The sequence below is a fragment of the Panthera pardus genome, unplaced genomic scaffold (assembly GCF_024362965.1).
Source record: "Panthera pardus isolate Hobbes unplaced genomic scaffold, ASM2436296v1 HiC_scaffold_12, whole genome shotgun sequence".
In the NCBI taxonomy this organism is placed as follows: domain Eukaryota; kingdom Metazoa; phylum Chordata; class Mammalia; order Carnivora; family Felidae; genus Panthera; species Panthera pardus.
In genome coordinates, this window is record NW_026526677.1 from 103,742,431 (window position 1) to 103,765,438 (window position 23,008).

Sequence of the window (23,008 nt, forward strand, 5' to 3'; positions counted from 1 at the left end):
TACTCTATTATGTATCCACATGGCTTGCTCACTTCACTCCCTCCCTTCCTTCAGAGAGGCCTTCTCTGACCACTCCATATAAAACCAATCTCACCTTCATTGCTTCCTGATTTTGTTTGCCCAATAACACTTATCACCATCCAATATACTACACATCTATTTATTTGGTTCCTGTCTCCCGGCCCCACCTATCCCAAGAATGTAAGTTCCATTTAGTCAAGGAGTTTGTCTTGTTCACTACTATATTCCTATTGTCTAGGACAGTACCAGAGACACAGAAAGCATGTATACATGTTGGCTAAGTGAATTAATTAACTCAATGAACGAGTGAATAGAATTTGGTGGAGAAGGGAGGATTAACATTTTGTTCTTCCACTTTTTTATTATTTGACCTTACTAGAATAAGCCTGTATTACTTTTAGGATTAAAATCCAACAAAGCAAAGAATTCTTAAAATGTACAATAGAAGTCAATTTCTTTTTTAAAAACATAATATCTTCTAAGTGGAAAGACATCCCACGTTCATGGATCATAAAACTTAATATTGTTAAGATAGCAATACTCCCCAAATTGATCTACAGATTCAATGTAATCTCCATCAAAATTCCATCTGGCTTCTTTGCAGAAATTGATAAGCTGATCCTAAAATTTGTATGGTAATTCAAGGGACCTAGAATAACTAAACAAGCTTGAAAAGGCAGAGCAAAGTTAGAAGACTCAAACTTCCCAATTTCAAATTCTACTAAAGCTATAGGAATTAGGACAATATGGCATAGAGATAAGAACAGACATAGATCAATGAAATAAAATGGAGAGTTCAGAAATAAATCCATTCATTTATGATCAATTGATTTTTGACAAGGGTGCCAAAATCATTCAGTAGGAGACAGAAGAGTCATTTTAACAAATGGGGCTGGGATAACTGGATATCCACATGCAAAAGAATAAAATTAGGTCCCTTCCTCACACCATATCTAAAAATTAACTCAAAATCAGAGCTAAAGTCATAAAACAGAAGAAAACATGGAAGTAAATCTTGGATTAGGCAATGATTTCTTATATATGACACCAAAAGTATAAGCAATCAAAGGAAAAAATAATTTAGACTCCCATCAAAATTAAAAATTTTTTTGTGCTACAAAGGACACAATCAAGAAAGTTAAAGGACAACACAAAGAATGAAAGAAAATATCTGAAAAATCATTTATCTGATAAGGAACTTGTATCCACAATATATAAGGTACTGTTTATTTAATATAAAAATACAAATAACCTAATAAAACATGGGCAAAGAATCTGGAGACATTTCTCCAAAGGAGATATACAAATGGCCAACAAGCATGTGAAAAGAGACGTAACATCATTAGCTGTCAAGGAAATGCAGATCAAAACAACAACGGGTTATGTTTTACACCCACTGGGATGACTATAATCAAAAAGAGATAATGAGAAGTATTGCGCAGGATGTAGAGAAATGGAAACCATGTCCTGCCAGTGGGCATGTAAGACGGTGCAGCCACTTTGGAAAACACTTTGGCAGTTCCTCCAGGGGTTAAACATAGAGTTATGTAACTGAGCAGTTCCACTCCTGGATAGAATGTACTCAACAGGACCATACACACATGCCCACACAAAAGCTTGTACGTGGATGTTCATATAATGGTCCTAAGGGAAAATAACCCAAATGTTCATCAACTGATGAATGGATACATAAAATGTAGCCTATTGATACAATGGAATGTTATTCAGCACTAAAAGGAACGAAGTCCTGATAGGTGCTACAACATGGGTGAACCTTGAAAACATCATGTTAAGTGAAAGAGGCCAGTCACAAAAGACTATCTCTTGCATAATTCTATTTATATGAAAAGCCTAGGCAAACGTATACAGACAGAAGTAGATTAGTGACTGCCGTGGGTTGAGGTTAGGGTGGGGGGAAGGAGAGTGCTACTAATGGCTAGAGTGCTTTTGGGGAGGTGACAAAAATGTTCTAAAGTTGAGTGTGGTGATGGTTGCACATCTCTGTGAATACATGAAAACCCACTGAATTGTATACCGTCCACAGATGAACTGTCTGGTATGTGAATTATATCTCAATAAAGCTGCTATTCACAACATATTATATCTTAGTCTGCCTATATATCCGCATGGTTACTTTTGAGTGAAGAGATTACAAGTGAGTTTTCTTTTCATTTGTTGGCTTATATTTTTCTCTCCAGAGATGCTCCTCCTGGGGCTGACGGAACACTGGTAAAAGATACTGCAGAAGGGATTCCCAGAGAAGGTGGGGATGCCACTCAACGTCCTTCCCAACTCAACATATGGTAAGATGTTCCTTGGAAAATACTGTAAAAGGCAGATTAATATCTAATCGGCTTGGAGGAACGTAGTCCTTCTCTGAGACAATCTGGAGCATTGCTCTGGGATCAAACAAGCCACTTCTACTCCTCTAAGAACTTACCACATTGTAGTTCTTCAGGGCCAGATGGGCCTTTCCCATATGGAAATATGCTTTTGTGCATTTTTCATCGCACTGTATAAAAGAGAATGACTGATCAGATGTTTGAAGTCATTAGCCACTCCCCTCATCGCCTGGCTAATAGAGTTAAGGCAGTACTTCGGTTCTCAGCACAGCTACCACGGTTGACAATTAAAACTTTTCTGTGCATTTGTGACTAAACATGGTGCATGCTGCATGTACAAGTAAGCTCTCCATCAAATTAATTAATGATACTTGCCAGTTTTCATTTCCACGTAATGAGACTCAATCAGGAGACAAACCAGAAACCCTTAGTTTAGGAGAGCTCTCAACCTTGCCTAAACATTAGAATCGCCTGGGATGCTAATCAAAATCTGGAAGGCCAGGCTGATGCCCATACCAATTAAATTATACTCCAGGGTAGGGCTCGGGCATCGACAGTTTTTTTAAGCTCTCTAGGTGCTGTAAACATGCAGCCAAGCTTAAGGACCACTGGTTTAACAGAAGAGAGAGACACCAACCCCGGGTCAACAGCTGAGGTTATGGTTACATCTTAGCGGGTCTGGCAATAAATCACACCACACATCCTGGGAACTTCTATTCTTATCACTTAAGATCAGGAGGGATGCCTCCTTCAAAAGGCACGATCAGGATCGAAACTTACGGGAGACCACGGCATCTGCACAGGGGCCCTACACCTGCCTGCCCCTAATGATTACAACTTCAGAGGGACTGATTGGGCACAAAGACGTCAACTGTAACTTCTAGCATCCAGTTAATCAAACCCTTTTCCATGCGAGGCATTGTGCCAGGGATGCCCTCCAAGGGTCTAGATTTAAAGAGGTGATGCGTGCCAGCTCAGGAGTCTAAAAAGTCCTGGGTGAACGCCTGGCCCGCCTCTCAGCAGAAGCGGGGTGTTGGCCAGGCCACCTAACTTCTGTGATGCTCATTCTCCTCATGTGGAAAGTGCAGACAGTGACAGTGTCTCGCTCGCAGGTTGTCACGGGGAGGAGACGCACGTGGCACTCAGTGCAGCACCAGGTGGTACGGCATCAGCAGCTGTTGCCACAACTGTTACCACAGCAGCTGCTGTCCATTTCAGGGCAGAAGGGACGTTTGAAGAAAAGCTAAGTGGTCATAGAAGAGGTGACACGGTCATACTTGGAGAGGGCTTTATAGCTGATTTTCATGAACATCATTTGCTGACGCGCTGAGTGAATGGCAGCGGTAAGTAATAGTGCATTATTGTTCAGTCCTAACCGTGCGGCTCATAGGACTTGTCTCGTATAATCCTTGTAACAAGTCTACGAAGTTGATGCAGTTACTATCCCCATTTTACAGAGGAGGAAACTAGGGGGTGGAGAGGTTCAAGGTCACATAGATACTAAGTGGATGAGCTGGGATTTAAAATCTGGCCATCTGACTCTGCCCCAAAGGCTTCAAAGGACACCAAATCACCTTGAGAAAAGTGCCCCAGCAGGTGAGGAGAGGGAAACCCACTCCAAAGAGGCCTGGTCTAACAAAGAGTGTGCGAAGGAGGGATCTGAGGTGGGTCTCAAAGGATGTGGAGAGGTGGAGAGAAGGAGGGAGGGAGAATGGGCTGAGCAAGGTCGGGAGGTGGGAGGGGGCAGGGAGCTTCCATCCAGGACAAAGGGCAGGGGCAGGGCAGGGAGGGTGTGGCTGGAAGGGGTGAGTGAGCAGCCGGGGCATACAGGATAGTCTAGAGGTGGCGCACAGAACTGACCAGAGGCGGGAAAGGCAGGGGTCAAGTGAGGAAACCAAGACAGTCATGCAGAATGAGGGGCCGCATCTGCCCTGGTGGAGCAGCAGAGAGAGTGCAGACGCCAGAGCTCTGTCACAGACAGATGACAAAGAAGAGGAGGATGTCAAGTAACGAGTTTGGGGTTCAGATGTCTGGAAGGCAGCACACGCCATTAACAGAAGGGGAAGTCGGGGCTGGTAGTGAGGAAGGCTGGAGGAAGATGATGAGTTTGTTCCTAGACGCATCATCTTTCCAGTGATGCGAAGACAATCACGGAGACCTGTGCCCTGCGGTCCTCGGAGGTGGAGATGCGGAACAAGGTCTCCGGGCCGGGTGGACCCAGGAGAGACAAGAGCTTTGAGGGGGAAGCTGCAGAGGGAGGGCAGGGAGCCCAGGAGTGAAGCCTGGAGAATCCACAAAGGAAGAGGTTGAGGGGGCAGGAAAGGAATGGTGAGGGGGAAAGAAAGTGCCAGTGCTGCAGCCCATGAAAGCCAAATGTTCACTGTCCCTTGGCTGCAGGGTTACAGCAGGGGGCAAAATAAACCCGGAGCCTCAGAGCCCTGTCCTTGCCACCCTGTGTGTCTCTGTGTGTCCCAGAGATGGGGCGTGGTCATGACTCTGCCCGCCCTGGCTGCTAACAGAAGTCCTCTCTGATGGGTCCTTCTCCTCTGATCATGTGTCAACATTCACCAGGGTTTTTTCAGGTGAGTCCCAGATCCCCTTAAAAGGAGTCCTGTTTTGGGACACGTGGGTGGTTCAGCCAGTTAAGCGTCCGACTTGGGCTCACGTCATGATCTCACGGTCCGTGGGTTCGAGCCCCCATATCGGGCTCTGCTGACAGCTCAGAGCCTGGAACGTGCTTTGGATTCTGTGTCTCCCTCTCTCTCTGCCCCTCTCCTGTTCACACACTCCCTCTCTCTGTCAAAAATAAACATTAAAAAAGATTTTTTAAAAAAGGAGTCCAGTTTTCAGAGGATGATGGATTTTATCATGCAGAAAGTATTCCACCAAGAAAGAAATGACTCTGACTGGAACCAGCTTCACTGCCTCATCTTCCCTGATGAGGAACAGGAGTCTTGAAATATCCTCATGTGAGCTTGTCTCTACCAATTCAAAAGTGTCAACAATCTTAAATGAGCATGAAAGTTACTAACACCATTAATAATGGGACGGCAATGACATGCGTTATTGATATACTACTTTTAAAGAGAGAAACTTTTAATTCACCACTTTGACACAGAACTGACACTGTTAGTTTTTAGAGCTCCTCATACATTTCCCCCCAGCCCTCCAAGCGTTTACACAGCCTCTTCAACTGGGAGCCTCGCTGGGCATTTCACAAGACTGGCTGCTGAATGTCAGAGTTTTTTAATGTCAGCTTTGCTGGGCCCGCTTTGCCTTGGTTTCACCATTAATTACACTGTGCTTCATTTAACATTTGGGAACCGGCCAGCATGTTACCCTGAATCAGCATGCTGATGGTGTCACTACCTCTTTGGTCCTTTTCAGATCAGAACAGATACTCCTGGGAGCCCCACGGGGAGATCTTGCTTCTCCCACGGAAGGGAGCAAGATCCACACCCAGGGACTGTAGGGTTTCTCAGGTCCAGTAGAGAAGCTGTACAAAGTACAGGATTCAGACACTGGCTTACAGCGAGACTAACATTAGCTATGCAGTTCGGCACAGGTTACTTCATTCACCTTCAAGGCTTGGTTTCCTGCCAGAAAAATAAGGATGACGGTGGTATTGAACAGAAGAGAAGAGAAGGTTGTGAGGCTCATGGCCAGCACGCCGCAAACGGGGGCTTTAACACTTGATCTTAGCCAAAAGGCCGAGAAGCAATAAACGGGGGCTTTTGCTGTGATTATTGGAATAATTGAGGAAAACATCCTTGCCTCTCTCTTCTCTTATGGAATGGGGGCAGAAAAGAAATTATGGTCACATAAAGTGACAAGACAGGTTGGGGACCTAGGCTGGTCCTAAGCTGTGAAGAACCTGAGGTCATCAGCTCTGGGCAGCTCTTGTAACCTCAAGACCATAACGGTGCAATGGGACAGGATTTGCCAATACGCCGGATCTTCTAAGGGAAAGGGGAATCATGCACCCCACCTGTCAGTTCCGGAGGAGCCCTCGTACTTTATAAACCATCATTCGTCAAGGTGAGTTTCTAACTCTCCCCAGTTTCCCTTGCTTACCTTGTCAATAAAAAATAAGGAAGGAGGTGTGGCCAATATGCTGCTGTCAAAACATGCTCTAGCTTTGGGCCACGCTCACTGCCCTGGGGTTCAGTGGGCTGAACTGGAGGAATCTGGGCCAGAAGATAAACCTGGCATGTTCTCCTGGCACTTCAGTTTTACGTGATTGTAAGTTACCGAAGATACTATGGGGATATTAAGACAAAGAGATAAATTTCATGGAATGCCACGCCAAATTTGCAAGATTTTTATGATAAAACATGTATCTAACAAGAAAAGTCCTGCTCTCCGCCTCTAGACCCTGTGGTGGGGTGGGGGGGGGGGGTGGTGGTGCTCATGTTCCTCTGTCAGCAGCCCCTCCGTGAAGAGAGAAACGCTCATTTTGGTTCTTCAGTTAAAGCCCCTACAACACAGCGACTCAGCTGAACGGGATGAAGACTTATTTAAATATTTAGTCATCTGAAATAATGTCCCTAAGAAGTGATCATGACATTTCTCTTTTAAAAACTCTTGTACTATTTCCACCGACAGTCCTTCCCTCTCCTCACCTTAAATGAGCTATTTTGGCAGATTTGGGAGGAAGTATCCTGCACAGAAGTATGTGATCTGCCTGAGCCCTGACTAGTATCCAGGCTGAACAGCAGGAATTCTATGTGCTGATCATTCCTCTGCAAATATGCCAAATTACTGGAGCTAGAGGAAAAGCACAGACTGATGAGGAAGAACAACACTGCACAAACGAGTTCCCGTGGTTGGTTCTAGAAACAGAAAGAGGCGTTACCACTGCCACATGAAGCAGAGCTGCTGATAATACAGCAGAAAAGAATGAGCCCTTGCAAAATAAACCTTGAAAAGCCAGCTTTAACAGCAGCCTCTCTGGAGTACTTACTACGAGCTGGGTGCTCCATATGCATTACCGTGACCCTTACAACAATTCTGTTTATCCCATTTTATAGATGAGAAAACTGAGGCTCTGACTGCAGAGCTCATGGCCCGCCATGAAACTCTGGCCGCTCCCCTCCATTCCCTTCAGGACCGAGATGCCCTGCCTGGCAGGCCAGGCTCCATCATGTGGAAAAGGACCCATCTTCTTACCTTCAGAGCCCACTCACAATCCACTACTGCTTTCTGGAAGTCCCCGAGTTTTATATAAGCCTGTAATGACACAAACAGCTGCTGTTGATACATAATTCTTCAGCAAGCGGTCTTCAGTTGACACAGAAAGAGCAGTCCAACAACAGAAGGGTGATGACAGGGAACCAGCCCCTCCCCATGTCAGCCAGGGCTCCAGCAGAAAACGGAGGGCACACACACGAGGTGACTTTAACAGAAGGACTACTTACAAGCTGAGGGCAAGGCTCAGGGAAACCAACAGGAACGTTACAGAACCCCAAGTCTAGCAACAATGGACAGCCGTTACCGCTGCTAGGGTGAGGGGGCAGAAGGACGAGCCATGGACAGATGGGAGAGGACAGCTTTGTGGACGGCACTGCCTGGTGGGAGCTGAGGCCTTTAGTAGGGCTACAGGTGGGAGAATAAATACCCCACTCTCATTTCCTCCTTCCTTCTGATCTCACTGGCTGAACCCATGCAAGCTAGAAAGCTGGGAAGTCAGGGGGCCAGTCCACAGAGGTCAGTCCCCCCAGGGTACAGAAGGCAGGGAGGAAGAGGATCTGGAAAGGCAAAAGAAAGTACGTAGCACACTAAACACATCTACGAAGTAAGAGCTGACTTCTAGAGTCTACCCTACTGTGGATGCTCCAGAAGGAAACCAAATGGTAGAGCGAATCAAAGAGGTAATAATAAGTGTTGGTGAGAATGCAGAAAAATCAGAACCCTCACACACTGCTGGTGGGAATGTAAAGTGGGGTAGCCACTTTGGTAGACAGTCAGGCAGTTAGTTCTTCAAAGGGTTAAACACAGAATTACCATATGATCCAGCCACTCCTGGGTGTATGTATACCCAAAGGGACTGTAAACACAGGCACATAAAAACTTGTGCACAGATGTTCACAGCAGCATTGTTGATAATACCCAAAAAGCAGAAACAACTCAAATGTCCATCAACTGATGAATGGATAACTAAAACGTGGTCCATCCATACAGTGGAATATTATTTGGCAATAAAAAGGAATGAAGCATCAGTACATATTACAACATGGATGAGCTTTGAAAACATGTTATAGGAGAGAAGCCAGACACAAAAGGAAAAAATATGCATGACTCTATTAGAATGAAATGTACAGAGGAGGCAGATGTATGGAGACAGAAAGTCGACTCGTGGTTGCCTAGGGCTGTGGGTAGAGGTGCACGGGAGGGCTGGGGCTGGGGGCAGGGGTGCATGGAAGCAGTGAGGGTGCAGGGGAGCACTGAGGTGGGGGTAGGGGTGCATGGGAGCACTGGGGCTGGGGGCAGGGGTGCATGGGAGCGGTGGGGGTGCAGGGGAACACTGGGGCGGGGGGTAAGGGTGCACGGGAGTGCTGGGGCTGGGTGCATGGGAGCACTGAGGCAGGGGTAGGGGTGCACGGGAGCATGGAGGGCTACTTAAAGGGTATGGGGTTTCTTTTTGCGATCATGACAATGTTCTAAGATTGCTTACAGTGATGGTTGCACAACTCTGTGAATACACTAAAAACCACTGATTCGTGTACTTTAAATGGGTGAATTGCATGTTACGCCAATTATATCTCAATAAAGCTGGTACTACAAAAAAGACGAAGAAAAATTTCTCCTTCTTTCCTCATAAGCACAGCAAGAAGGAAGGGATCTAGAAAATGGGCTGACATTTAAGAGTCAGACCATCACTACAATCCACCAGTGCCAAATGCCCTGGGAGCCTCTTCTGGGATTCCCTCCTACCCCCTCCCCCCACCCCAGACTCAGAATTGGGGACAATCTTGAAAATCAAGAATTGACTCAGAATCCTGGGATCCACTCAATCGAAACTGAATTCAGTTCATTTATAGTTTCAGAGAACCAGTGACATATAAACTAACAAAGCGCTGCTCAACAGCAAGTGTGATGGCTACCATACCTTCTGAATTAATTCTGGACACAATAGGTACTCAATAAATTCTTATTAAGTTGAACTAAACAGACTTTAAGCACTCTTCTCTTGGAAAGCTCCCAGGAAGCAGCAATGATCACTCTGGTGTGAAAAAGGAAAACCAGGCACTTGGAGAATAAGGGGTTCCCCAGGGTCCCATAAGTCACCCAAGCTAGAGCCCATACATGTATACTTCTGCCCCTGATCAAAACTGTACTGGGCACCGTGACATTGTTATTGATAACTCTGAGCAGATATTTACATGGTCAAGCCAATTATGGGGCCAGTGTTATAACTCATCCCAAGCAAGGAGGGAGCAGGCAAGAGCTGGCTAATGAAGTTCAGCAGTGCAGCGATTTGCTCCCATAGAAAGGAAGCTGCTGAGCAGTGCTTTCATTAACTCAGGCTCTGGACTAATTGAAGATGATGACTCTTTGAACTGTCTGTTCCACAGAGCACCATTCTTTCCCCCAGGGTTTGGGGTTTCATTTGAAAGTCAGATGATGTGAGGAGGAAACTAGCATCCTTTTAGACAAAGGTAGTCACAAATCCGTGACATTGTTAGTCAGGAGACATACAGACTCTGAAAATGCATACACCGGCTTCAACAATTTCTCTACACAGACTTTTCCTTTTCCTTTTCTTTTTTTTTTTAAGGCTTGGATTCAACACCCTATAAATTCCCTCTTCTCTTTTGCTTTTCCACTTCTTAAAAAGAACTACTTTCCCAAATGGCAATTAAGCTCCTGATTGATCTAAATTATGCCAGCAACCTATTGATCATAACATTAGCTCCAGGAGAAACACAGAGCAATGAAAGGGTATGTTTTCTCTCTAGCAAACATCAACACTCAATTCACAGGGTCTTATTAAGTGTTTCTAACACTGCATGCAAACGGGAGGCATTTTAAAAATAGCCAATGGTGATTTGGTGATTCTTTTTTTTTTTCACAGTTCTTATTTTACTTTTTAATTTACATCCAAGTTAGTTAGCACATGGTGCAACAATGATTTCAGGAGTAGATTCCTTAATGTCCCTTACCAATTTAGCCCAACCCCCGCCCACAGCCCCTCCAGTAACCCTCTGTTTGTTCTCCATAGTTAAGAGTCTCTTATGTTTTGGCCCCCTCCCTGTTTTTATATTATTTTTGCTTCCCTTCCTTTAGGTTCACCTGTTCTGTGTCTAAAAGTCCTCATATGAGTGAAGTCATATGATATTTGTCTTTGGCCAATTTTGCTTAGCATAATACCCTCTGGTTCCATCCATGTAGTTGCAAATGGCAAGATTTCATTCTTTTTGATTGCTGAGTAATACTCCACTGTGTGTGTGTGTGTGTGTGTGTGTGTGTGTGTGTGTGTATGTGTGTGTGTGTGTATATATATATATATATATATATATATATATATATATATAGCATCTTTTTTATCCATTCATCCATTGATGGACATTTGGGCTCTTTCCATACTTTGTCTATTGTTGATAGTGCTGCTATAAACATTGGGGTGCACGTGCCCCTTCAAAACAGCATACCTGTATCCCTTGGATAAATATCTAGTAGTGCAATTGCTGGGTCATAGGGTAGTTCTATTTTCAATTTTTTGAGAAACCTCCATACTGTTTTCGAGAGTGGCTGCACCAGTTTGCATTCCCACCAGCAGTGCCAAAGAAATCCTCTTTCTCTGCATCCTGGCCAACATCTGTTGTTGCCTGAATTGTTAATGTTAGCCATTCTGACAGGTGTGAGGGGGTATCTCCTTGTGGTTTTGATTTATATTTCCCTGATGATGAGTGATGTTGAGCATGTTTTCATGTGTCACTTGGCCATCTGGATGGCTTCCTTGGAGAAGTGTCTATTCATGTCTTTTGCCCATTTCTTCACTGGATTATCTGTTTTTTTGGTGTTGAGTTTTATAAGTTCTTTATAGATTTTGGATACCAACCCTTTATCTGATATGTTGTTTGCAAATATCTTCTCCTATTCCATCGGTTGCCTTTTAGTTTTGCTGATTGTTTCCTTCACTGTACAGAAGCTTTTTATTTTGATGAGACCCCAATAGTTCATTTTTGCTTTTGTTTCCCTTGCCTCTGGAAACATGTTGAGTAAGAAGTTGCTGTGGCCAAGGTCAAAGAGGTTGTTGCCTGCTTTCTCCTCTAGGATTTTGATGGCTTCCTGTCTTACATTTAGGTCTTTCATCCATTTTGAGTTTATTTTTGTGTATGGTGTAAGAAAGTGGTCCATGTTCATTCTTCTGCATGTCGCTGTCCCATTTTCCCAGCACCACGTGCTGAAGAGACTATCTTTATTCCATTGGATATTCTTTCCTGCTTTGTCCAAGATTAGTTGGCCATACGTTTATGGGTCCATTTCTGGTTCTCTATTCTGTTCTATTGATCTGAGTGTCTGTTTTTGTGCCAGTACCATACTATCTTGATGATTACAGCTTTGTAATATAGCTTGAAGTCTGGGATTGTGAGGCCTCCTGCTTTGGTTTTCTTTTTCAAGATTGCTTTGGCTATTTGAGGTCTTTTCTGATTCCATACAAAATTTAGGATTGTTTGTTCTAGCTCTATGAAGAATGCTGGTGTTATTTTGATAGGGTTTGCATTGAATATGTAGATTGCTTTGGATAGTATTGACATTTTAACAATATTTGTTCTTCCTATCCAGGAACTTGGAATATTTTTCCATTTTTTTTGTCTTCCTCAATTTCTTTCATAAGCTTTTCATAGTTTTCAGTGTGTAGATTTTTCACCTCTTTGGTTAGATTTATTCCTAGGTATTTTATGGGTTTTGGTGCAATTGTAAGTGGGATCAATTCCTTGATTTCTCTTTCTGTTGTTTCATTGTTGGTGTATAGGAATGCAACCGATTTCTGTGCATTGATTTTTTATCCTGCCACTTTGCTGAATTCATGGATCAGTTCTAGCAGTTTTTTGGTGGAATATTTTCAGTTTTCCATATAGAGTATCATGTCATCTGCAAAGAGTGAAAATTTCACCTCCTCCTGGCTGATTTGGATGTCTTTTATTTCTTTGTGTTGTCTGATTGCTGAGGCTAAGACTTCCAATACTATGTTAAATGACACTGGTGAGAGTGGACATCCCTATCTTGTTCCTGACCTTAGGGGGAAAGCTCTCAGTTTTTCCCCATTGAGGATGATATTAGTGTTGGGTCTTTCATATACAGCTTTTATGATCTTGAGGTATGATCCTTCTATCCCTACTTTCTTGTGGGTTTTTATCAAGACAGGATGTTGTATTTTGTCAAATGCATTCTCTGCATCTATTGAGAGAATCATGTGGTTCTTGTCCTTTCTTTTATTGATGTGATGAATCACATTGATTGTTTTGTGGTATTGAACCAGCCCTGCATCCCAGGTATAAATCTCACTTGGTCGTGGTGAATAATTTTTTTAATGTACTGTTGGATTCAGTTGGCTAATATCTTGTTGAGGATTTTTGCATCTATGTTCATCAGGGAAAGTAGTCTATAGTTCTCCTGTTTAGTGGGGTCTTTGGTTTTGGAATCAAGGTAATGCTGGCTTCGTAGAAAGAGTTTGGAAGTTTTCTTTCCATTTCTATTTTTTTGGGAACAGCTTCAAGAGAATAGATGTTAACTCTTCCTTAAGTGTTTAGTTGAATTCCCCTGGAAAGCCATCTGGCCCTGGACTCTTGTTTTTGGGGAGATTTTTTTTTTTATTACTAATTCAATTTCTTTACTGGTTATGGATCTGTTCAAAGTTTCTATTTCTTCCTGTTTCAGTTTTGGTAGTGTATATGTTTCTAGGAATCCGTCCCTTTCTTCCAGATTGCTCATTTTATTGACATATAATTGCTCAAAATATTCTCTTATTGTTTTTATTTCTGCTCTGTTGGTTGTGATCTCTCCTCTTTCATTTTTGATTTTATTTGGCTCCTTTCCTTTTTCTTTTTGGTCAAACTGGCTAGTGGTTTATCAATTTTGTTAATTCTTTCAAAGAAACAGCTTCTGGTTTCATTGATCTGTTCTGTTTTTTGTTGTTGTTGTTGTTGTTGTTGTTGTTGTTGTTGTTGTTTTCGATAGCATTAATTTCTGCCCTGATCTTTATTATTTCCTGGCTTCTGGTGGTTTTGTGTTTTAGTTGCTGTTCTTTTTCCAGCTCTTTAAGGTATAAGGTAAGGTTGTGTATGTGAGACCTTTCTTCCTTCTTTAGGAATGCCTGGAATGCTATATACTTTTCTCTTATAAGCGCCTTTGCTTCATCCCACAGGTTTTGGGCTGTGGTGTTATCATTTTCATTGCCTTCCATGTACTCTTAAATTTCCTCTTTAATTTCTTGGTTAGCCCATTCATTCTTTAGTAGGATGCTCTTTAGTCTCCAAGTATTTGTTACCTTTCCAATTTTTTCTTGTGGTTGATTCGAGTTTCATAGCATTGTGGTCTGAAAATATGCACGGTATGATGTCGATCTTTTAGTACTTGTTGAGGGCTGATTTGTGTCCCAGTATGTGGTCTATTCTGGAGACCATTCCATGTGCACTGGAGAAGAATGTATATTCTGTTGCTTTAGGATGAAAGGTTCTGAATACATGTGTTAAGTCCATCTGGTCCAGTGTGTCATTCAAAGCCATTGTTTCCTTGTTGATTTTCCAATTAGATGATCTGTGCATTGTTGTAAGTGGGGTGTTGAAGTCCCCTAATCTTATGGTATTATTATCAATGAGTTTATGTTTGTGATTAATTGATTTTTATATTTGGGTGCTTTCACATTTGGAGCATAAATGTTTACAATTGTTAAGTCTTCTTGGAGGATAGACCCCTTAATTATGATATAATGCCCTTTTTCATCTCTTGTTAAACAGTGTAACGAGTCTTTAAAGTTTAGATTGTCAGATTTAAGTATGGCTACTCCGGCTTTCTTTTGTCAACCATTAGCATGATAGATGGTTCTCCATCCCCTTACTATTATGTGAAGGTGTCTTTATGTCTAAAGTGGGTCTCTTGTAAACAGTATATTAGATGGATCTTGTTTTCTTATCCATTCTGTTACCTTATATCTTTTGATTGGAACATTTAGTGCACTGACGTTTAGAATGAGGACTGAAAGATATGAGTTTATTGCCATTATGTTTCTTGTAGAGTTGGAGTTTCTGGTGGTGTTCTCTGGTCCTTTTGAGAGTTTCTTGCTTTTGATATTTATTCATCTTTTCTCCGCTCAGAGAGTCCCCCTTAAAATTTCTTGCAGGGCTGGTTTAGTGGTCACGAACTCCTTTAATTTTTGTTTGTCTGGGAAACTTTTAATCTCTCCTTCTATTTTGAATCACAGCCTTGCTGGATAACGAATTCATGCTGCACATTTTTCTAATTCAGCACATTGAATATATCCTGCCACTCCTTTCTGGCCTGCCAAGTTTCTGTGCATAGGTCTGCTGTCAACCTGATCTGTCTTCCCTTGTAGCTTAAGGACTCTTCTTCCCTTGCTGCTTTCATGATTCTTTCCTTGCCTGAGTATTTTGGTAATTTGACTACGATATGCCTTGTTGATGGTCAGTGTTTGTTGAATCTTATGGGAGTCCTCTGTGCTTCCTGGATTTTGACGTCTGTGTCTTTCCCCAGGTTAGGAAAGTTTTCTGCTATGATTTGCTCACATAACCCTTCTACTCTTTTTTCTCTCTCTTCATCTTCTGGGACCTCTATGATTCTGATGTTGTTCCTTTTTAATAAATCAATGATTTCTCTAATTCTTAAATTGTGCTCTTTTGCCTTAGTCTCCCTCTTTTTTTCTGCTTCATTATTCTCCATAAGTTTGTCCTCTATATTGCTTTGTCTCTGCTCTGCCTTATTCATCCTTGCTGTTGTGGAATCCATTTGGGATTGCAGCTCAGTTATAGCTTTTTTATTTCATCCTGACTAGGTGTTACTTCTTTTATCCTTGCAGAAAGGGATTCTAATCTATTTTTGACTCAGGGTAGTATTCTTATTATCATGATTCTAAATTCTGGTTGGACATCTTGCTTGTTATCTGTGTTGGTTAAGTCCCTGGCTGTTGTTTCTTCCTGCTCTTTCTTTTGGGGTGAATTTCTTCATTTTGTCATTTTGAAGGGATAAAGGGAATTAATGAGGTAAAAAAATTAAAATTAAAAAAAATATTAAAAGTAAAAAATTAAAAACAATACACACACACACATATCATATAAATGATGCTATATCCGAGGAGTGTTTTGGTCTGGGTGTTGAAAGGCGCTTGATAGATTAGAGCAAAAAAGAAGGAAAAAAAAAGGAAATAGTTTGAAAATTTGAAAAAAATGAATACATTGAAATAGAACACAATGAAATGATGGAAGTTAAACAGAATTTGAAAAAATTTACACAACAGTAAAAAACACAGTTGAAAAAAATTAAGAAAAATATATTTAATAAAAATTGAAACTAAAAATAAATATTTTATCTTTCTGTATTCAAGAAAAAGAAAAGAAATGAAAAAGAGAAAAAAAAAAGAAAACTGAATAGATGGACCAGGGAACAGACTGAAGTACGAATGAAATTACTTCGCTTTCCCCTAGAAGTCAAAGTATGAAGTGTTTTATACTCCATAAACTAAGCAGGTGGAGAGACTTGTGTTCCCAAAGAGCGAGGTTGGCCCAGCTGGGCAGGGTTTAGTGTAATCGCTCCGTTCTCCACTAGATGGCGCTGCTTAGCTTACTGGGGTGGATTGTTATGGAGCTTGTAAGTGTGTACGTGCATGCGCGGGACCGATGAAAATGGAGTCACCCAGCCACCCAGTCCCTAGAATGGGAACTCTGCCCGGTCAGCAATTGCGCACCCGTCCTTTGTTTCCGGCTTCCTTTCACTCCCTGCTTTTACACTGTCCGTGACCGTCAGGTTGCCAGGTGGCACCTCCCTCCTGAGTCTTGTCTCAAAGGCAGCTGTTTTTCCTGACCTCTCACCTCTGAAGGACTGCGGCTTTGACCCGTTCTGCCCCTCTGCTGAAGGGTCTCACCGAGCAATGGCCAGGTGCCGGCCACACCCAGAAACATTCGCAGGACCATGCTGCTGCCAGTGCCCAGAGACTGCTGCCGGGTGCCAGCCCCCCCCCAGAAAAAGTTCCCGAGATCGTGTAGCAGCAGCGTTTCCGGGATTACGGAAAACCACAACACACACCTGGCACCAGGCTTCACCCTTAATGACCTCGTTCCAGCACCAGCGAATGTGGTGGTTCTCCCGGGCCGGCTGGGACCTCTGTCTGTGGGGAGTCCTTCCAGCAGGGGAGCCGCCTCTCCCCATGTGTCCCAAAGACCCCCGGACTTCACTCTGCGCCTGTGGATTCGCCCTTCCCACCAGAGCACCACCAGGTATGGAGCTGCAGAGTTTCAGACTTGAAACTGCGCTCCTTGTTTATAGAGTCTTAACGGAATTTAAACCCTCTCCTTTCTCCTTTCTCCTTTCTCCCTTTTTAGTTCAATCCCTGCGGCTGTTTCCACTTTTCCGCTTTCTCTCCAGCTGCTTTTGGGGAGGGTGCTTTTCCTACACTCTCTCCCCTGTCTCCGTCCTCTCTCCACACACAAAAACAGCTCCCTGCCCTCCGTGGCTTCTGTCTCCCCCAGCTCACCTCTTTGCGCCGCATACCTGCTGAATTGTGTGGTTCAGGTTGTGCAGATTGTCGTGTTAATCCTCAGATCAGTTTTCTAGGTGTGCAGGATGGTTTAGTGTTGGTCTGGCTGTATTTCATGGACGTGATACACAAGAAACCTTCCGTGCTATTCCACCACCTTTGTTCCTCCCCCCCCCCACCGAGATTCAGTGATTCGGTGATTGTTAAAACCAAGCAGCGCACTCTGCATTTCTTCATCTCTGAATAAGTTTTCTCTTTGGGAAAGATGGGAGGAATTACTTCCCCAAAGCTTTTCATTACATTTATTTATTTTTATCCACATTCATTCTTAATGTGATTCTTCAGAACTAATCAATGTGCTGCTTAGACTTGAGTACAGTAAAAACGTAACTAATTTAGGTGGATTGGGGTACAGACCATCTGAATTAAAGTCTGAATTACATAACATTTTAAAAGCAATTCAATTTTACTGCTTTCAAATAACTTCAAAGTAACAAGACTGCAAAAGCATCAGTAGGTAAATGTTTTGGAGACCAAATCTGGTGATAAGTAAAAAGGAATTGTAATTATTACATTAATTGCTTGCATTTGAATCCTTCTTCCAAAGCGTCAACAGAAACGTAATTCCGTTAAATAGACTTATTGTGCTTCCAGTGTTATGTAACTTAGCAAGGGTTTATTAAACATCTATTATAAGAAAAGCACTGGGTGGGGGCGGGGAGGTTGATGGAAAAGTTTATAATCTTGTTAGGGTGGTAGAATGCACACCGGTAAATCAGTCTCTGGCCGTTCTCTTTACCAGTTCACTCCCTTATATCAATTTTTTTCCCAGATGGGGCTAGGTAAGTTACACCTCAACCCTCAAACCGCTGAGCTACTGAGGGGACGGTGTGCCTGGGTGCTTGGATTTATTTCTCAGGAAATCACCATCACTTCCCAGACTTTTTGGCCTCCAAACGTCCTGTTTCTTGCTTTCACTGTTCCTCTCAACCTACCACAGCAGGACACTCCTGATCCTGAGTTACAGAAATTGGAGCTGATGAGGGCTCTGCCGCGTCCTGTTCCTCTTGTCAATGACACGGTGGCTAGTGCACCTCACACCGGTCCTGCTGACATCTCCTGACCAGTGGGTCATCGTGCCCACAAGTCCGCCGCCTTTTCAGGCCTAACACAGAGCTCTGCCTCACACAAGCTCAAGTGCCTTGCAAAGATAGGCCACAGGGGACATTTCTGTTTGAGACCTATCAACCTTGTCCCTTTACTCGGTAGTAGGTAGTAAACGTCTGGGTGATGCCTTTTACCTGGTGTACCACAAAACTGAGCTCATATGATACAAAACTGAGGTTTTAGGGAGTTCAGAAACTCAAAATTTTTGCAAAACTGGGTCTAGGCCCATCAGCTAGCTATGCAGTTGATCCCAGTCATAGAATAATCTTAATCAAACGGGAGCTGACGGAGTAAGGAAGGGAGCCTGAGGAGTTCAGGCTACCAGCCAGAGGGGGCTGGACAAACCCAGTGACGCCAGAATCCAATGCTCATAGGCCGTTTCATTCACCCGTTTTACCATCGGTGATGTGTGCAAAGCTGGGTGTAGCTCTTCCCAAGTCACCCTTCCACCCCTTCAAGACGGCAGCTGGAAGGTGGACCACGGTGAGAGCACAGACACCGGGGAAGGTGGCAAATGCTCCATGCAAAGCGGTTGCCCCCACACCCCAACCAGAGCCAGCTGGTGAGCGCTGACAGTGCACCGCTGGTGACATCTGGTCTCATGTTCGGTTTCACAAACTCGGTGGCCACCGTCCCCTGAGAAGGCACCACTGACACACTGCTGGCTCACTGACCTGGGCTCGGTTGGTATACAGCACCTTCATATCCCTCAGCTTCTGCAAACCCTCACTGTAGCACAGGATGGCCGCTTCATAGTCACCTCTGGCAAACGCTTCGTTCCCCTTCTGTTTTAGGGCTGGAGAATAAAAGTCATACAGGTGAGCTCTCCCACACACGGGATAATTCTCTCAGACTTTATTCCCCTGGCTTTGGAACCCAGCTTTGAAGGTCATAGCTTCCATCAACCCAGAGGACATCTGCTGCCTGTTTCTCTACAGATGTTTTGGGATCGGCCTCTTTAAGGATTTTTTTTCCCCTCCAAACCTATCCCCAAGTCTCCTCAGTAGCTTCTCCGAAAAATAAATGTTTCTGGGGCATGTGGATGGCTCGGTCGGTTAAACGTCCGACTCAATTCCAGCTCATGTCATGATCTCACGGTTTGTGAGTTCGAGCCCTGCGTCAGGATCTACGCTGGCAGCAGAGAGCCAGCTGCTCTCTCCCCCTCTCTCTTTCTCTGCCCCTCCCCTGCTCTCGCTCTCTCTCTCAAGATAAACTGAAAAAAAAAGTGTTTAAGAAAAAAAATGTTTCTGCCTCAAAACTCAGAACCTCTCCAAGTTTGCCACAAAGGCCAAGTCTGACATTCAGTGTCTCACAAAGAGGGCCAAATAAGTCATTTTCCAGCAGACGTGGAGCACAGCACATGCCGCTGGGAGACACAAAAGGGCCAAATGCGTGTGTCCCTCCAACACACGCACAACCCCATCTCTCTCTCCATTTCTCCTCTCCCTTCTCACATCTACATTTTACTGTCTGATTCTTCTTTTTCACTCTCCCTCTGTGCCTCAGGCCAGCCTGCGCACGTCACTTCCACCCTCCCTACTGACTGCTGAGTGCTGGTCTGCCAGGTCCGTCCCTGTGCTTTAGAAAGAGGTCTGGCTGTGGAGCCTGATGGAGGGCTCTGCCCTCTTCCCTGTCTGCTGCAGCAGGCACAGGGAGCAGACAGCGCTGGCTTCTGCCTGGCCAGGCTCCACTGCCTCGAGACCATTATGAACCCCCAGCCGGGAATCTCGCTGAACTCAAGTATCAGCAGACAGACTCATGATCTTTCGGGCACAAATCATCCCAGCTCTTGGGAAGTGAAGATAGACAGTTACCATCTGCTAAGACTTTGTTCTCCCTTCTTCTCCTGGCACGTTCCTTTGCATCCAACTCCACGGATGCCAAGAAGGCTTCTGACAGCAGAGTAATTTCAAATATTAGAGAGAAAAATCCAGATATCATAATCAGTTCTTTAGCTCAAATTCAGAAGAAAGCTTCTTTAAAAGCTTTAGAGACACACACCTCATGCATATATATGTAGGCACACACTCCTGTGCACGCACGCACACGAGCGCACACACACAGATTCTGAGGCAACTAAAATGACATTTTCTTAATTTGACATTAAATGGTAATCTGTGTGGTATATTATTATACATGATGGCTATGTCTGTGCTTCAAATTTGAATTATGCCTTTGAAAAGAGTTTTTCTTTAAAGGTAGACTTTTTGTTCCATTTAGCATAATGAGTTTCTGAGCTGAGCAACAGAGAAGCTACCTGGATCCCTTCAGCAGCTCACAAAAAATTGGCTGATACAGAATAACTGAATTCAGTTTATAAAAGACTGTCCAGGAGAAATTACAGAAAAACCTGTGAGCACTGTTTCCTCTGACCACTAGTAAGAGAAGTGGCTGATCAGTAGGTTTTTGTTCATGGGTTGTTTGTAAGCCCAGAGGCTATAATTTAAGGGTCTGGAAGCTACAGTTGATAAACACTGATCCTAAACAAATAGGAAGAGAGATGCTGTCCTTACCTGAGTTTATTTCATCTGTATTCTGCAGGCACGGGTTATCATAAAAACAAAGAAACAAATTTCAAAAACTACTCTCTGATTTATGTGAATATACACCAAGAATGCAGATCCGTCACAAGTGGGGTGGTAGGGTTATTTCCTTTAACCGCCAATACTGAAGGGCCCCGAATTCTGAAGGCTTGCTTTAAATCAGTTCTGATTATGCATATGGTTGTTACAGGGTGAGCAGGTCAAGGGACCCCGGCTGTGGCTGTGTGAGTTGGAAATATGAGACAGGATATATTACCTTAACAGTACAGGTTAGATATGGTCTCAAGCTCAGGAGGTAGAGAGACCAAATTTTCATTAAAATAAACCCATTATTTTAAAGATAACTCAGAACGACAAAGAAAAAAAAATCAGAGTTTGTATTTCCTTGTGGAAAATAAATCTAGTGAATCTAAAAAGCAAAAGACCACTTTAGCCTCACTAGGCAGTTTGAGATTAAACTACCACTTTTCTGCTTCAGTGCAGACCTCTTCTCTGTATCTGCTTATCTAACTCCAAAATAGAAAAAGAAACCTCAGGAGAAGCTTGTGGAGGACTGATCATGGTCTTGTTCAGCGTGGTCCGGCATCCATCCTCCTCTTGGACTTCCTCTGTAAACAGCAGTCTCTTTTCTGTCTCTAGGACAGCTCTCTGTTGTACAACCGGGTCATCAGAATTCATCTCCTGAATTAAACTGGCTGCAGGAGAAATCAGATGTGAATCATTCAAATGAGGTCTTCAAAAGAAAAGACTCCATTCACTAGGAAGGATGGGGTAGCAGTCATGGGGAAGAACTTTTGTTTCTCCAGCTTTATTGGCATATTATTGACGTACAACACTGTGTAAGTTTAAGGTTCACAGTGTGATGATTTGATCCACGTTGTGAAGTGATCCCACAATAAGGTTAACACAGCCATCTCCTTATGCAATTACAATTTTCACGTGCGCTGGGAACATTTAAGATCAACTCTCTTAGCGACTCTCAAGTATAAAATGCAGTGACTAACTATAGTTACCATGTTGTACATTAGAACCCTGCACCTACTCATTTTATAACTGGAAGTTTGTACCCTTTGACCAACATCTCCCCATTTCTTTGTTTTCCCTCCAGTTTTATTGAGAAGTAATGGACATACATCACTGTATAAGTTTTAGGCGTACTGCATGATGGCTGGATTTATTATATTGTTAAATGATTAGAATTGGTTCCATTAATATCCATCTTTTCTTATAGATGGGATAAAAAAAAAAAAAAAGGAAAAAATTCTCTCCTTGTGATGAGAACTCTTAGGATTTGCTCTCTTGCTAACTTTCCCGTCTATCCTACAGTGGTGTTAGCTATAGTCATTTTGTTGTACATCACACGCCTGACACCTACTGATCTTATATCTGGACGTTTGTGCTTTTGACCCCCTTCCTCCAACTCCCCCTCCCCCACCCTCAATCTCTGGTTAGCCACAAGTCTGATCTCTGTGAGTTTTTTCTTTTCTTCTTGTTCTTTTTTTTTTTTTTTTTTTTTTTTTTTAGATTCCACATATAAGTGAGATCACAGAGTACTTGTCTTCTCTGACTTATTTCACTTAGCACTATGCTTTCAAGGTCCACCCATGTTGTCATGAATGCTAGAATTTCCTCATTTTTTATGGCTGAATATCATTCCCTTGTTTATACATAGCACAACTTCATTATCCATTCATTCACAGATGGACACTTAGGCTGTTTCCATGTAAGTGATGCTGCTTTGAACATGGGGGTGCAGATATCCTTTTCCAGTTAGTGTTTTCATTTCCCTCAGATATATTCCCCAGAGTGGAGTTACTGGATCATATGGTATTTCTGGTTTTAATTTTTTGAGGAACCTCCATACTGTTTTCCACAGTGGCTATGCCAGTTTACATTCCTACCAACTCTGCAAGGGCTCCCTTTTCTCCACAACCTTGCCAGCATCTGTTGTCTCTTGTCTTTTTGATAATGGTGACTCTGAAGGGCATGTGGTGGTATCTCAGTGTGGTTTTAATTTGCATGTCCCTAGTGACTAGTGATGTTGAACATCTTTTCATGTGCCTGTTGGCTTTTCAAATATTTCTTTGGAGAAACGTCTATTTGGGTCCTTTGCCCATTTTTTAATTGGGTAAGCTGGTATGTTTTGGTTTTTGCTATTGACTTGTTTGAGTTCTTTATATATTTTCGATATCAACCCCTTATCAAATACATGGTTTGCAAAT

At 43.1% G+C, this 23,008-nt stretch overlaps 1 protein-coding gene across 2 annotated transcripts in view; it reads right to left on the minus strand.

Moving 5' to 3' along the window:
* The window catches only part of TTC12 (tetratricopeptide repeat domain 12), a 53,550-nt gene that overhangs the window by 21,611 nt on the left and 8,931 nt on the right, over nucleotides 1–23,008 (minus strand). For both annotated transcript variants that reach the window (XM_019469129.2, XM_019469131.2), the window contains exons 3-8: nucleotides 21,318–21,481; nucleotides 20,757–20,778; nucleotides 20,058–20,135; nucleotides 18,918–19,039; nucleotides 7,533–7,592; nucleotides 2,462–2,533 (exon numbers count right to left, since the gene is read on the minus strand). In XM_019469129.2, coding sequence (XP_019324674.1) covers nucleotides 2,462–2,533; nucleotides 7,533–7,592; nucleotides 18,918–19,039; nucleotides 20,058–20,135; nucleotides 20,757–20,778; nucleotides 21,318–21,481 — 518 coding nt within the window. The remainder of the gene's footprint in view (nucleotides 1–2,461; nucleotides 2,534–7,532; nucleotides 7,593–18,917; nucleotides 19,040–20,057; nucleotides 20,136–20,756; nucleotides 20,779–21,317; nucleotides 21,482–23,008) is intronic.